Source organism: Mustelus asterias, chromosome 8, assembly GCF_964213995.1.
Source record: "Mustelus asterias chromosome 8, sMusAst1.hap1.1, whole genome shotgun sequence".
NCBI classification, from domain to species: Eukaryota; Metazoa; Chordata; class Chondrichthyes; order Carcharhiniformes; family Triakidae; genus Mustelus; species Mustelus asterias.
Window position 1 is genome coordinate 87,445,228 of NC_135808.1, and position 12,799 is coordinate 87,458,026.

General features: G+C 41.1%; 1 protein-coding gene across 3 annotated transcripts in view; it reads left to right on the forward strand.

Annotated features, from left to right (window-relative positions):
• LOC144497334 (methylcrotonoyl-CoA carboxylase beta chain, mitochondrial) overlaps window positions 1-11,899 on the forward strand; it is a 56,341-nt gene extending 44,442 nt beyond the window's left edge. For all 3 annotated transcript variants that reach the window (XM_078218449.1, XM_078218447.1, XM_078218448.1), the window contains exons 11-13: window positions 1,302-1,444; window positions 7,288-7,369; window positions 10,251-11,899. In XM_078218449.1, coding sequence (XP_078074575.1) covers window positions 1,302-1,444; window positions 7,288-7,369; window positions 10,251-10,334 — 309 coding nt within the window. In that variant the 3' untranslated portion in view covers window positions 10,335-11,899. The remainder of the gene's footprint in view (window positions 1-1,301; window positions 1,445-7,287; window positions 7,370-10,250) is intronic.
• Window positions 11,900-12,799: the final 900 nt, after the last annotated feature.

Below are 12,799 nucleotides of genomic sequence, written 5' to 3' on the forward strand. Positions count from 1 at the left end.
AGAACACATTGGCAGCTGAAGGACGCAATTGCCAGTTTGCTATCTTGGCTACGTTTCTCAAGCAGCCCAGGAAATGAGGCTTTTTCAGAAGACTAAGGAAAGTTGCCATGTCAGCTACGACTCTCACCAACTTTTACAGATACACCATGGAAAGCATTCTTTCTGGTTGTATCACAGCTTGGTATGGCTCCTGCTCTGCCCAAGACCGCAAGGAACTACAAAGGGTCGTGAATGTAGCCCAATCCATCACGCAAACCAGCCTCCTATCCATTGACTCTGTCTATACTTCCCACTGCCTTGGCAAAGCAGCCAGCATAATTAAGAGCCCCACGCACCCCGGACATTCTCTCTTCCACCTTCCGTCGGGAAAAAGATACAAAAGTCTGAGGTCACATACCAACCGACCCAAGAACAGCTTCTTCCCTGCTGTCAGACTTTTGAATGGACTTACCTCGCATTAAGTTGATCTTTCTCTACATCTTAGCTATGACTGTAACACTACATTCTGCACTCTCTCGTTTCCTTCTCTATGAACGGCATGCTTTGTCTGTATAGTGCGCAAGAAACAATACTTTTCACTGTATGTTAATACATGTGACAATAAATCAAATCAAATCAAAAAGTTGACTTTTATCTTTCAGTTTAAAGTGCACAAAGTCAGCTTTTGGTTATGTTTTCTGCATTTCGGTCTTCTGACTTTCTTCTGAGCCGATTGGCCCAGTACCTCTTGCCAATGCTACCCTTTGGTAAAAAGTAAGACATGCAAGGACTGTCCAAGTTGGATCTCTCCAATAGATTTTCCTTCCCTCGTGAGCCTTTGCCTGATAGCTTTCCACTGGTGCAGCTCAAATTGGGAAGTTGGAATAACCATACTTATGTTATAATGACTGGCACCAGCCTTAGACGTTGGGGTATTTTAAAAAGGCTTCCAGGTGCCTTGTCTATTTCTCATTGCTCAATATATTAACAAAAAATTTCCACTATGATTTTCCTGATCTCCCACTTTAAGTTCAGTGGCAACCCAGGAGAAATGGTGTAAATGATTATCAGTGCCAATTCTCTTGGGGTTCTGCTGAAACAGTTGTTTGAGAAAATCTGTGCAGAAACTTCAGGTAATTAATTCAATGCTAAAAATGCTTTAAAATATTGTGTCTGCCTTAGGTTTCCACAGCAGCATAGCTTGAAGATTAACAAATGGAAAGTTACAATTGAGAAAATAGTGTTGGTGGCCATAATGTTGCACATTATGTAGACTCGGACATGTGTGGATAATGTTTAAGTGGAGTTTATTTATATTTCAGTGTGGTAGATCATTTGATCCGAACTTCCTTTTTCTATGGCCCAATGCCAGGATTGGACTAGTTGGTCCGGAATACTTCTCAGAGATCCAGGAATCTGAAGGACAAATCCAAGACGAGGCACAGATGAAGATCATGAAAGAAAGGTTAGCATTGTGATGCTTGAGTAAAGAAAAAATGATTCCTTTTCTTACAAGAGGATGAAATTGGTAGTTTTACTGGAAAGCTGATGTTAATAGAGAGTAATTAAATGTTCCTTGTATGTACATGACATATTAGGCCTAACCTCAATAGCCACTGAAAACTGGTGGAGCTTTGTGATGTGTCATTAATTAGTAGCCATTGATTGCAATCTAGGCAGCACAACATCTTCATACTGCTTGCAAGTTCCAATGATTTAGCATTCATACAGGCCTAAGCATGCTGTTGATTAGCTGAACTCCTTCCCAGGGGGATAACCCACGAGTGTTCAACACCACTTAAAGCTAGTCTGGACCTCTTAAAAAGGAGAGGTTTTTTTTTATTCATAGCCGCTGGCTATGTCAACATTTATTGTCCATCCCTAATTGCTTGTGATACGGTAGGATTGAGCTACCTTCTTGTGTGCTTAAACAGCATAAGCAACAAGCAAGATAGAACTAAGCAATTCCATAACCAGCGGAAAGTTCTACAGTCTTGCTACATCCAGCCGTGGACAATTAAACAGCTCATGGTAGGAGGAGGTTCCACAATTATCCACATGTTCAATGATGGAGGAGCCCATCAAATAAGTGAAAAGATAAGGCATTCGCAGCAGTCTTCAGCCAGAAGTGCCAAGAGGATCGTCCATCTCAATCTCCTCTGAAGGCCCCTATCATCATAGATGTCAGTCTTCAGCCAAATTGATTCACTCCATGTGATATCAATAAATGGTTGAAGGCACTGGATATTGTCCATTGAGTCTGCACCAACTCTCTGACAAAGCATTCTATCCTGCAGCAACTTGCAAGGGCTCCTTTCATAACACCTTCCAAAACAATGACCTCTACCACCTAGAAGGACAAGAGCAGTAAATGGGAATACCATCACCTGCAAGATAAGAACATAAGAAATAGGAGCAGGAGTAGGCCATCTAGCCCCTCGAGCCTGCCCTGCCATTCAATAAGATCATGGCTGATCTGAAGTGGATCAGTTCCACTTACCCGCGTGATCCCCATAACCCCTAATTCCCTTACCGATCAGGAATCCATCTATCCGTGATTTAAACATATTCAACGAGGTAGCCTCCACCACTTCAGTGGGCAGAGAATTCCAGAGATTCATCACCCTCTGAGAGAAGAAGTTCCTCCTCAGCTCTGTCCTAAACTGACCCCCCTTTATTTTGAGGCTGTGCCCTCTAGTTCTAGCTTCCTTTCTAAGTGGAAAGAATCTCTCCACCTCCACCCTATCCAGCCCCTTCATTATCTTATAGGTCTCTATAAGATCCCCCCTCAGCCTTCTAAATTCCAACGGGTACAAACCCAATCTGCTCAGTCGCTCCTCATAATCAACACCCCTCACCTCTGGTATCAACCTGGTGAACCTTCTCTGCACTCCCTCCAAGGCCAATATATCCTTCCGCAAATAAGGGGACCAATACTGCACACAGTATTCCAGCTGCGGCCTCACCAGTGCCCTGTACAGATGCAGCAAGACATCTCTGCTTTTATATTAGAACCATAGAACCATAGAAAATTACAGCTCAGAAACAGGCCTTTTGGCCCTTCTTGTCTGTGCCGAACCATTTTTTGCCTAGTCCCACTGACCTGCACTTGGACCATATCCCTCCACACCCCTCTCATCCATGAACCCGTCCAAGTTTTTCTTAAATGTTAAAAGTGACCCCACATTTACCACTTTATCCGGCAGCTCATTCCACACTCCCACCACTCTCTGCGTGAAGAAGCCCCCCCTAATATTCCCTTTAAACTTTTCTCCTTTCACCCTTAACCCCCTTATTCTATCCCCCTTGCGATATAGGCCAACATCCCATTTTTCTTCTTGATCACCTGTTGCACCTGCACAAGGACCCCCAGGTCCCTTTGCACAGTAGCATGTTGTAATTTTTTTCCATTTAGATAATAATCCAATTTGCTATTATTTCTTCCAAAGGGAATAACCTCGCATTTGTCAACGTTATACTCCATCTGCCAGATCCTCGCCCACTCACTCAGCCTGTCCAAATCTCTCTGCAGACCTTCTACGCCCTCCCCACGATTCACTTTTCCACTTATCTTTGTGTCGTCTGCAAACTTTGTTACCCTACACTCAGTCCCCTCCTCCAGATCGTCTCTTTCAATGGTAAATAGTTGAGGCCCCAGTACCGATCCCTGCGGCACGCCACTAGTTACCATCCGCCAACCAGAAAAGCACCCATTTATTCCGACTCTCTGCTTCCTGTTGGATAGCCAATCCCCAATCCACACTAACACCCTACCCCCAACTCCGTGTGACCCAATCGTCTTCAGCAACCTTTTGTGAGGCACCTTATCAAACGCCTTTTGGAAATCCAAAAACACCGCATCCACCGGTTCCCCTCCGTCAACCACACTAGTCACATCTTCATAAAAATCCAACAAGCTCGTCAAGCACGACTTTCCCCTCATGAATCCATGCTGCATCTGCTTAATCGAACCATTCTTATCCAGATGGCCTGCTATTTCTTCTTTAATGATGGATTCCAGCATTTTCCCAACTACAGACGTTAAGCTAACCGGCCTGTAGTTACCCGCCTTTTGTCTATTTCCTTTTTTAAACAGCGGCGCAACATTAGCCGTTTTCCAATCCGCCGGCACTACCCCAGAATCCAACGAATTTTGATAAATAACCACTAACGCATCCGCTATTACCTCTGACATTCCTTTCAGTACCCTGGGATGCATTCCATCCGGGCCTGGGGACTTGTCCACCTTCAGTCCCGTTAGTCTACCAAGCACTGCCTCCCTGGTAACATTAATTGTATTGAGTACCTCTCCTCCTACCAACTCCCTATCGTTAATATTCGGTAAACTATTTGTGTCTTCCACCGTGAAGACCGACACAAAAAACTTATTTAAAGTTTCAGCCATTTCCTCATTTCCCACTATTAAATCCCCCCTCTCGTCCTCCAAGGGTCCAACATTCACTCTTGCCACTCTATTCCTTTTTATATATTTGTAAAAGCTTTTACTATCATTTTTTATATTTAGAGCTAGCCTAGCTTCATAACCTATCTTTCCTTTCTTTATCACTTTCTTAGTCATTCTTTGTTGTTTCTTAAAGTTTTCCCAATCTTCCGATTCTCCACTATTTTTGGCCACTCTGTACGCATCGGTCTTTAATTTAATACTCTCCTTAATTTCCTTCGTTATCCACGGCTGGTTATCCTTTTTCTTACAGTCCTTCTTTATCACCGGAATATATTGTTGCTGAGTACTGAAAAGGATCTCCTTAAAAACCCTCCACTGTTCCTCAGCTGTCCTACCTACCAGTCTGCTCTCCCAGTCCACCTTAGCCAATTCAGCCCTCATCCTATCGTACTTCCCTCTGTTCAAACAGAGGACACTGGCATGGGACCCTACTTTCTCCTCTTCCATTTGTACCAGAAATTCGACCATATTGTGATCACTTGACCCAAGAGGGTCCTTCACAAGAACATCCTTAATTCTACCTACCTCGTTACACCATATCTAAGATAACTCGTTCCCCCGTCGGTTCTGTAACATACTGTTCAAGGTAACTATCCCGACAGCATTCTAAGAACTCTTCCGCCATCCCACCCCTTCCAACTTGAGTCAGCCAATCAATATGCAGGTTGAAGTCCCCCATGATTATTGCCGTTCCATTTTTGCACACATCCATTATTTGCTTGTTTATAGCCCGCCCCACCTCAACATTATTATTTGGGGGCCTATAGACCACGCCTACTAGTGTCTTTCTCCCCCTACTATTCCTTATCTCTACCCATAACGATTCCACGTTTTGTTCCTTAGAGCCGATGTCATCCCTCACTACTACCCTGATATTATCTTTTGTTAACAGAGCTACCCCACCACCTTTTCCTTCCTGTCTATTCTTCCTAAATGCCTGATACCCCTGGATATTCATCTCCCAGTCCTGGTCTCCCTGCAGCCACATTTCTGTAATGGCTACTAGATCATACCCATTTGTGCTGATTTGCACCATCAACTCATTAACTTTGTTCCGAATGCTTCGTGCATTCAGGCAAAGTGCCTTTATTCCAGCTTTTATCTGGACCCGATTTGATGGAACGCTATCAACCTCTCCCTCGCCCTCTACTCCTTTAACTACTTGAATGCCCTCATTCACTCGCACTCGCTCCCTCTCCTCTACCATTGATTTCGTCATTCCTCTTACCTCTGCACCCTCCCCCCCCATAAATTAGTTTAAAGCCTATCTACAGCCCTAGTGATACGATTCGCTAGGACTCTGGTCCCAGCACGGTTCAAAGATCCCCTCCAAGCCACTCATTAACCTGACTTGGAATTTTTTTTAAAAATTCATTTAAGGGGTGCGGGTGGCGTTGGCTAAATGAGTATTTTTTGCCCATCCCTAATTGCCCTTGAGGAGGTGGTGGTAAGCTGCATTTTTAACTGCAGCAGCCTATAAGTTATAGGAACACTCACAGTGATAGTAGGAAGGCAGTTCCAGGATTTTGATCCAGCGACGGTGAAGGAGCGACAATATAGTTCCAAGTGGGGGGATATACTGATGGTAATGCCATTCAATGTCATTGGAGTGATAGTTAGATTCTCGCTTATTGGAGATGGTGATTGCTTGGCACATGTGTGGCACCATTGTTACTTGCCATTTTCAGCCCAAGCCTGAATGTTGTCCAAGTCTTGCTGTATGTGGACATGGATTACTTCAGTATCTGAGGAGTCATGAATGTTGTTGAATATTGTGCAATCATCAGCAAACCTCTGACCTCATATTGCTTTGAAAAGGATTTACTTCGAATATATTCAGGGATGGGGGATTACATTTGTCTGAATAGACTGGAGAAGCTAGGTTGTTCTACTTCTCAGACCAGAGAATGCCAAGAGCATATTTGATAGAATTGTTTAAAATCATGAGGGACTTTGATAGTCAATAAAGAGAAAGTTTCCAGTAGTGGACAATAATCAGACAGCACAGATTTAAGGTGATTGGTAAAGGAACCAGAGGTAACATGAAGAAAAACTTTTTTATGCAACAAGAAGTTAAAATTTGCAATGTACAGCTTAGTAGGATGATGGATGCAGATTAAATAGTAGCTGTCAAAAGGAAATTGGATCCAAAATTGAAGGAGAAAAAAACTGCAAGGTATGGGGGAAAAATGAGGGAAGAGACAGCACTGATTTGATGGACAAAATAGCCTCCTACTTTTCTTTTAGTATTTTCATACTACCATGCTCTTACCAATGCCTTTGGTGATCAACTAGCATTTAAAGATCAGGGATAAAACAGGAGGTTTAATGGTGTCTATTATAGTTGGTCATGGATAAACATACTAAGTCATCAAGGAACCTAATTGTTTATCCTAAAGCTAACATTGAGAGTTAATTGGTTTATCTATTGATAAACTCATTATGAATGTGTCAGACAAAAAATGGAACCTTAATATTTATTGATGAATTCAATTTGTTCTTACATTTTGTCATCAAAACAATAGCAGACAGATTTCCCAATTACATGTAGACAAACTAGTCTTAAAATTTTAATTTCAATTAATTAAATTTAATGTGATCAACAAGCCTCATTTTAGTTTCATGTAAATAGTCTTAAAGTTTGAACTGTATAAAACATCTGTTGCAAATCGTTGGAAAAAAGAAAGGTATAATTTTCTATTGCTTTAATGGATTTTAGAAATACTCGTTCAACGTTCAATAGGCGCTATAAAAATATTCCCTCTGCACTGGGTTCAAACTAATATAGAAACTTCTGATTTAAATGTTTGTGTAGTTTTAAACCAAAGTATTTTTCTTTTTAGGCTTGCGAATGAGAGCTGTGCTTTTCACTCCTCTTCCAGGATTTGGGATGACGGTGTAATACTGCCTAAAGACACACGAATGGTAAATTCACTTTCCAATCACTGTAGTTTGTATGACGTTTGTCCAGTTGAGTTTTTATTTCTTGAGTACTGCTGAAAAAATACCCATTGTCGAAGCTTTTTGTCTTGTACTCATCAGAACAATTCACAAGAATATCAAATGTAAAGGCAACAACAATTTATACTTCATGAGAAGTACTACCAAACGACTATTTTTATTTCTTAATGCCTTTTCCCCAGCCCTCTCTCTGATTCCTGGAATGGCAGGATTGTCAGATGAGGAGAGATTGGGTCTACTGGGCCTGTATTCATTAGAATTTGGAAGAATGAGAGGGTATCTAATTGAAATGTATACAATTCTGACAGGGCTGGACAGATTGGGTGCAGGGATGTGTTTCCTCTAGCTGGAGGGTGTCTAGAACAGGGGGCCAGAGGTGGGGGGGGGGGGGGGGGGGGGGTCACAGTTTCAGGATATGGGGTAAGCCATTTAAGACTAAGATGAGGATAAACTTCTTCACTCGAGGATGGTGAACCTGTGGAATTCTCTACCACAGAAGGCTGTATAGGCCAAGTCACTCAATATATTTAAGAAGGAAATAGATTGATTTCTAGAGATATGGGGAGAGTTTGGGAGTATAGTATTGAGATAGAGGATCACCCATGATCATCTTGAATGACAGAGCCGGCTCAAAGGGCCTACTTTTATTTCCTATGTTTCTATATGCTTCCTGTCCTTAGCGGGTTCCTGCTTTCTTCGTTCTCTGCTCCCTTAGTACTGCTGCTCTCCCTTTGCTCCCCCGGTGCTTTCTTTATGATCTGCGCTCTCCATACACTGCCCTCTTTGGCCTCTTATCCTTTCCAAGCCTTGTTTTCCCTTGCGTCTGCCCTGACTGTGCTTTCCCAGTGATCTTGCTCCCCTCCTGCTACCTAATGTTCTTTCCATGCTCTACACACTCTGCGCTTCTGCCAAGGACAAACATCTAGTGAGAAACTGGCACATCCATCTAACAGATGTCTGTTTTCTAAAAAGCATTATTAAAATACTCTTTGCATGCAGCACTTTTGAATTGTCAGTGTTGTATAGTATTATAATTAGAATTTAGTTTGGTGGGGCTCTGTGACTGCTGATACATTTAAAAAGCATTTCTTCAATCAAAAACATTCTGAGAACACTGGTTTAGATCAGTTATATGCACTCAGAACAGAGCTTTAACTTGATTTTTACTGGACAATATGAATTAGCATGCCCCAACCATTATGCATTGAGTAAGGGTCTCAGTTCACTTATGTTTCATAGATGCAAAGAAAATTAAGATGTTTTAAAAGGAAACAAATAAGCACTGAGATTGCACCCCCCACCCCTTGCAAAAATGTTTCCAGATTCTTACTTTTCTCTCTTGACTTTGACTTTGATACTTCCGCTGACTTTCTCCATAACCATATTGCTTTTTAGCTCAGTTGGCTGGACAGCTGGTTTATGCAACACGAACAGCACGGGTTCAATTCCCATACTGGCCGAGGTTATTCATGAAAGCCCGCCTTCTCATAGAAACATAGAAAATAGAAGCAGGAATAGACCATTCAGCCCTTCAAGCCTGCTCCGCCATCCATTTTGATCACTGCTGATCATCAAATTTGATATCCTGATCCCACCTTTTTCCCACTTCTGATCCCTTCCCACCACACCACCACCCAGGCCTCATCCCACACATTTATCATGGCCAATCCACCTAATCTAGACATCTTGGACTGTGGGAGGAAACCAGAGTACCTGCAGGAAACCCACGGAGACATGGGGAGAACATGCAAACTCAACATAGTCACCCAAGACTGGAATCAAACCTTGGTCCCTGGCGCTATGAGGCAGCAGTGCTAGCCACTGTGCTGCCCAACCTTGCACCTCGCCTGAGGTGTGGTGACTCTCAGGTTAAATCACCACCAGTCAGCTTTTTCTCTCAAAAAGGGGAAGAGCAGCCCATTGTCCTCTGGGACTATGGTAACTTTACCTTTACTGCTTCCACATTTGAATTCCACATCGTCTTAAGATCCTGCCTTCACTGTTCTACTTGACAACTGTTCTCACAGTCCCAAATCTGAAAGTTGTAAGGTTAAACACACATGATTGACTGGTTTGGTAATGTATGTCCTCATTTTCTCCATGGTGAAAATTGTTCACTGCTCTAATGTTATTGTGGAGAGCAGGACCAATTCCATATTACTCTTCTCCACTGTAATTTGCTTCCTGCTCCACAATTCTTCTTCGCCTGGGACTCTAAATGTGAGGAACATAATGCATTTTTTTTTACCAAAATAGAGATAATTTGCCAAGCTACCTTTTTTCAATTACCCTCAACTCCCAGCTAAGACTAATCTTCCTCAAAAATTGACATGATTGCTACATTAATTCCCATGCCATAAATTGTTTTGGTGAGTTTTTGCCTTCTATGTCCTCTTAATTTCTGATGAACCCTATTCTTTTACTTTTTCAGTAAGAGATGCAATGATCTGAAAACATTGACCTGTTGATTTCTCAGTGCTGCGGTGATGTTTCAAACTCTTGTTTGTCATTCAGCAGCACAGTGCTAGTTCTGCATGAAGTTCAGGATTTACTTCCTGAATGTCCGGGCGGGCGGGGGAGTGCTGGATCTGATGTAGATATCTGTCACAATACTTTTTAGATGTTGTGTATTTCCCACATTTGCAGATGTTTCTTTTAGTTAAATGATACACAGTTTTTAGATATTGCACGCATTTGAAAACAAATTGCAAAACCTAGATGCCAGGGCACTGCCAAGTTTGAAAAGAGTATTTCTTAACTAAATAATCAAATGCAAGACTTCAGAACAAATGTAGAACTGTGTTGCTGAGCATCAAATGTAACTGTGAGCTTCTGTCTATTACAGGTAATAGGTCAGTGTTTAGATATCATCAAACAGAAACCTCGGCTTCATTCACAACCAGAAAGATATGCTGTTCTGAGAATCTAAACTCAGAAATTAGCACGATCCATCAACTCAACCACTAAAGATGAGCGGCTGCAGTAAAAAGAACAAAACGAGTGGACTGAAAATACATTTCTATTAAGTATGGCAGAGCAAGGCCATGTCCAGTTAATATATTCTTAAGTGCCTAATTAAAAATAAACAAATCAACTTGATCCTACAGGGTTTATTTTTGTTTACTGGAAAACATGTGCCTAACATGCAGCAACAGCTGGAGTACTGAATTCAAGATTTCAGTGTTGGGGAATGGAGGCATTTTTCACTTTGACTATGGCAATGATTGGTACAAACACATTGTCGGGTAGAGCGCAACTGCAATCAGCTGCATCACATGCATTAACAACGTGTGCTATCTGACCTCAAAAGAACATCTCCTGCTGCACGGAGTGATCTAAATGAAGAAACCCACAATCATCTGAATTAATTTAAACCTGAGAACCATGAATGAAAAGACAGTGAAGTAACCCGAGTTCATAAGCTGCCTGTCTAAATGTCTTCAGGCATTTTCCAAATGTTTATTCATTTGATTATTTGTAATGATGCTGCAAACATCAGAGATTCTGAGACAACAGTAATTGATATCATTGCCCTGGTAAAGTGTCTTACCCAGTATTTCAGGTTTAAAGTAACTCTGTATTTTTCAATGCAGAAGGGAAAAGTCATCCTGCAATATTCACAGTTAAGTTACTTCATTTGTGGTTCAAAGCTGTGAAGACCAATGAACTAAGTGAGAAAGGAACTTTCAATGCTAGAAACATACGACAGGCCATTCTTCTAAAAGATACATTAATCATGCTATTTCCCCCATCCAATTGTCTCCCTTTCGCTGGTGAAGGCATTGTCTCATGCCTGCTGTTTTTCACACAACTGGCTCTTCTCTTTAAATTCTCATTCTGGACATGGATAATCCATTCTTAGTTACACTGACAGATCTGTGGCTTGTTAGGCCATTGCAGAGGGCATTATGAGTCAATCATGTAATGTAGGATCGGTATCACGTAGGTCGTACTGTATAGTGGGTTGATAATTTCCTTTCTATGAACAATATTAGTGTATCAGTTGGGATTTTACAACAGCCTAGAAATTTTCATGGTCATTTTTCCTATTGTCAACCCACTAAATTATCAGATATATTGAATTCGGTTTCACAGCTTTCATGTGGAATTTGAATTCACAACCTCTGGGTTGATACCACAGCCCCACTACACTGTGATATCCCTTATGTGTGAGTCACAATTAAATAGACTGCCAACACTCACTTTTCAGGTTCACAATTAGAGAATGACCATGTGGATGAAATACTCAAGGGTAGCCAGGATATCTAGGATACAACAGCCCAAGGGGAGAAAATTGTGTCGAAATAATTGTAAACATAATGAAGTGAAACTTGTCCGGGTTCATCACATCTGCATTATTGTTGTGTTAATATGGAAGTGCTGCTTAATTGTTAATTTTGTATCTTATTTTCATTTTTGTGTAATGTGAGATATATGTTTTTGATGAGTTACTGCACATACTGTTATTGAATGAAAATAAAGACCTTTAACCTCATGTTAGCAGCTAAGAAAGAACACTTATCTAAGTAAATAAGGCATAATATAAGCATTATGACAAGCAGAAATTAAAACATCATTTAATACGTATTTTTAATAGCAGGGTCCATGAAGTGTGTTACATCACATCTGGGACCTTGTTTGAAACTAGCGTATAATGAAATAAAAATCTCTTGTCTTTTAGTTGCAAACATTCCATGCAAGTTTGGGCAATTTCAGTTCAGTTGCTGGCCATGTGTCCACAGCATAAACAATGTTGTAATATACAATCTTCCTTCAAGGACATAAGATGGGAATTTGAGCACCAGTAATATATTGAGAACAAGGATGCTATTCTGAGGGACAAGTTGAAGCCATCGTGGAGACATTATTCTCTAACTAATTGTCTAACATCTGAACCAGGATATATATAATATATATATATTTAACGAGGTCTGATATTGGCAATGGATGTCCAAAATGAATAATGCTCTACTCCCTGATCTGAGTTTTCATCTAGACAGACACAATGTTAATTTGAAGAATACTCCATTGTGTAGGATGTGGGTTTCAGTTGTACGCTCCTGGCAAAAACCACCCCCTCTTGAGGCGTTAAAGAGAAAATAGAACTATTAATTGGGTGGGGTTACTTCAACTATTTGCAACCACTGGAGATAAGGCAGCCGGTCACTTTCCTAATTTTGGATTTTGATCTTGAATGTCATGGGACATCAAGAAAGTGTACTGGAAATAAAAACAGTTTGAAATAACTGAATTAAAAACAAGCAGAAATGGACGATATACATAACTAATGCATGATAGATTGAATGAGGTGCTTATTGAACATACTATTTGACACTTAGCATACAACAATGCAATTTGTAAAATACCTTGGGACTTGATTTATGGTGAAAAGAT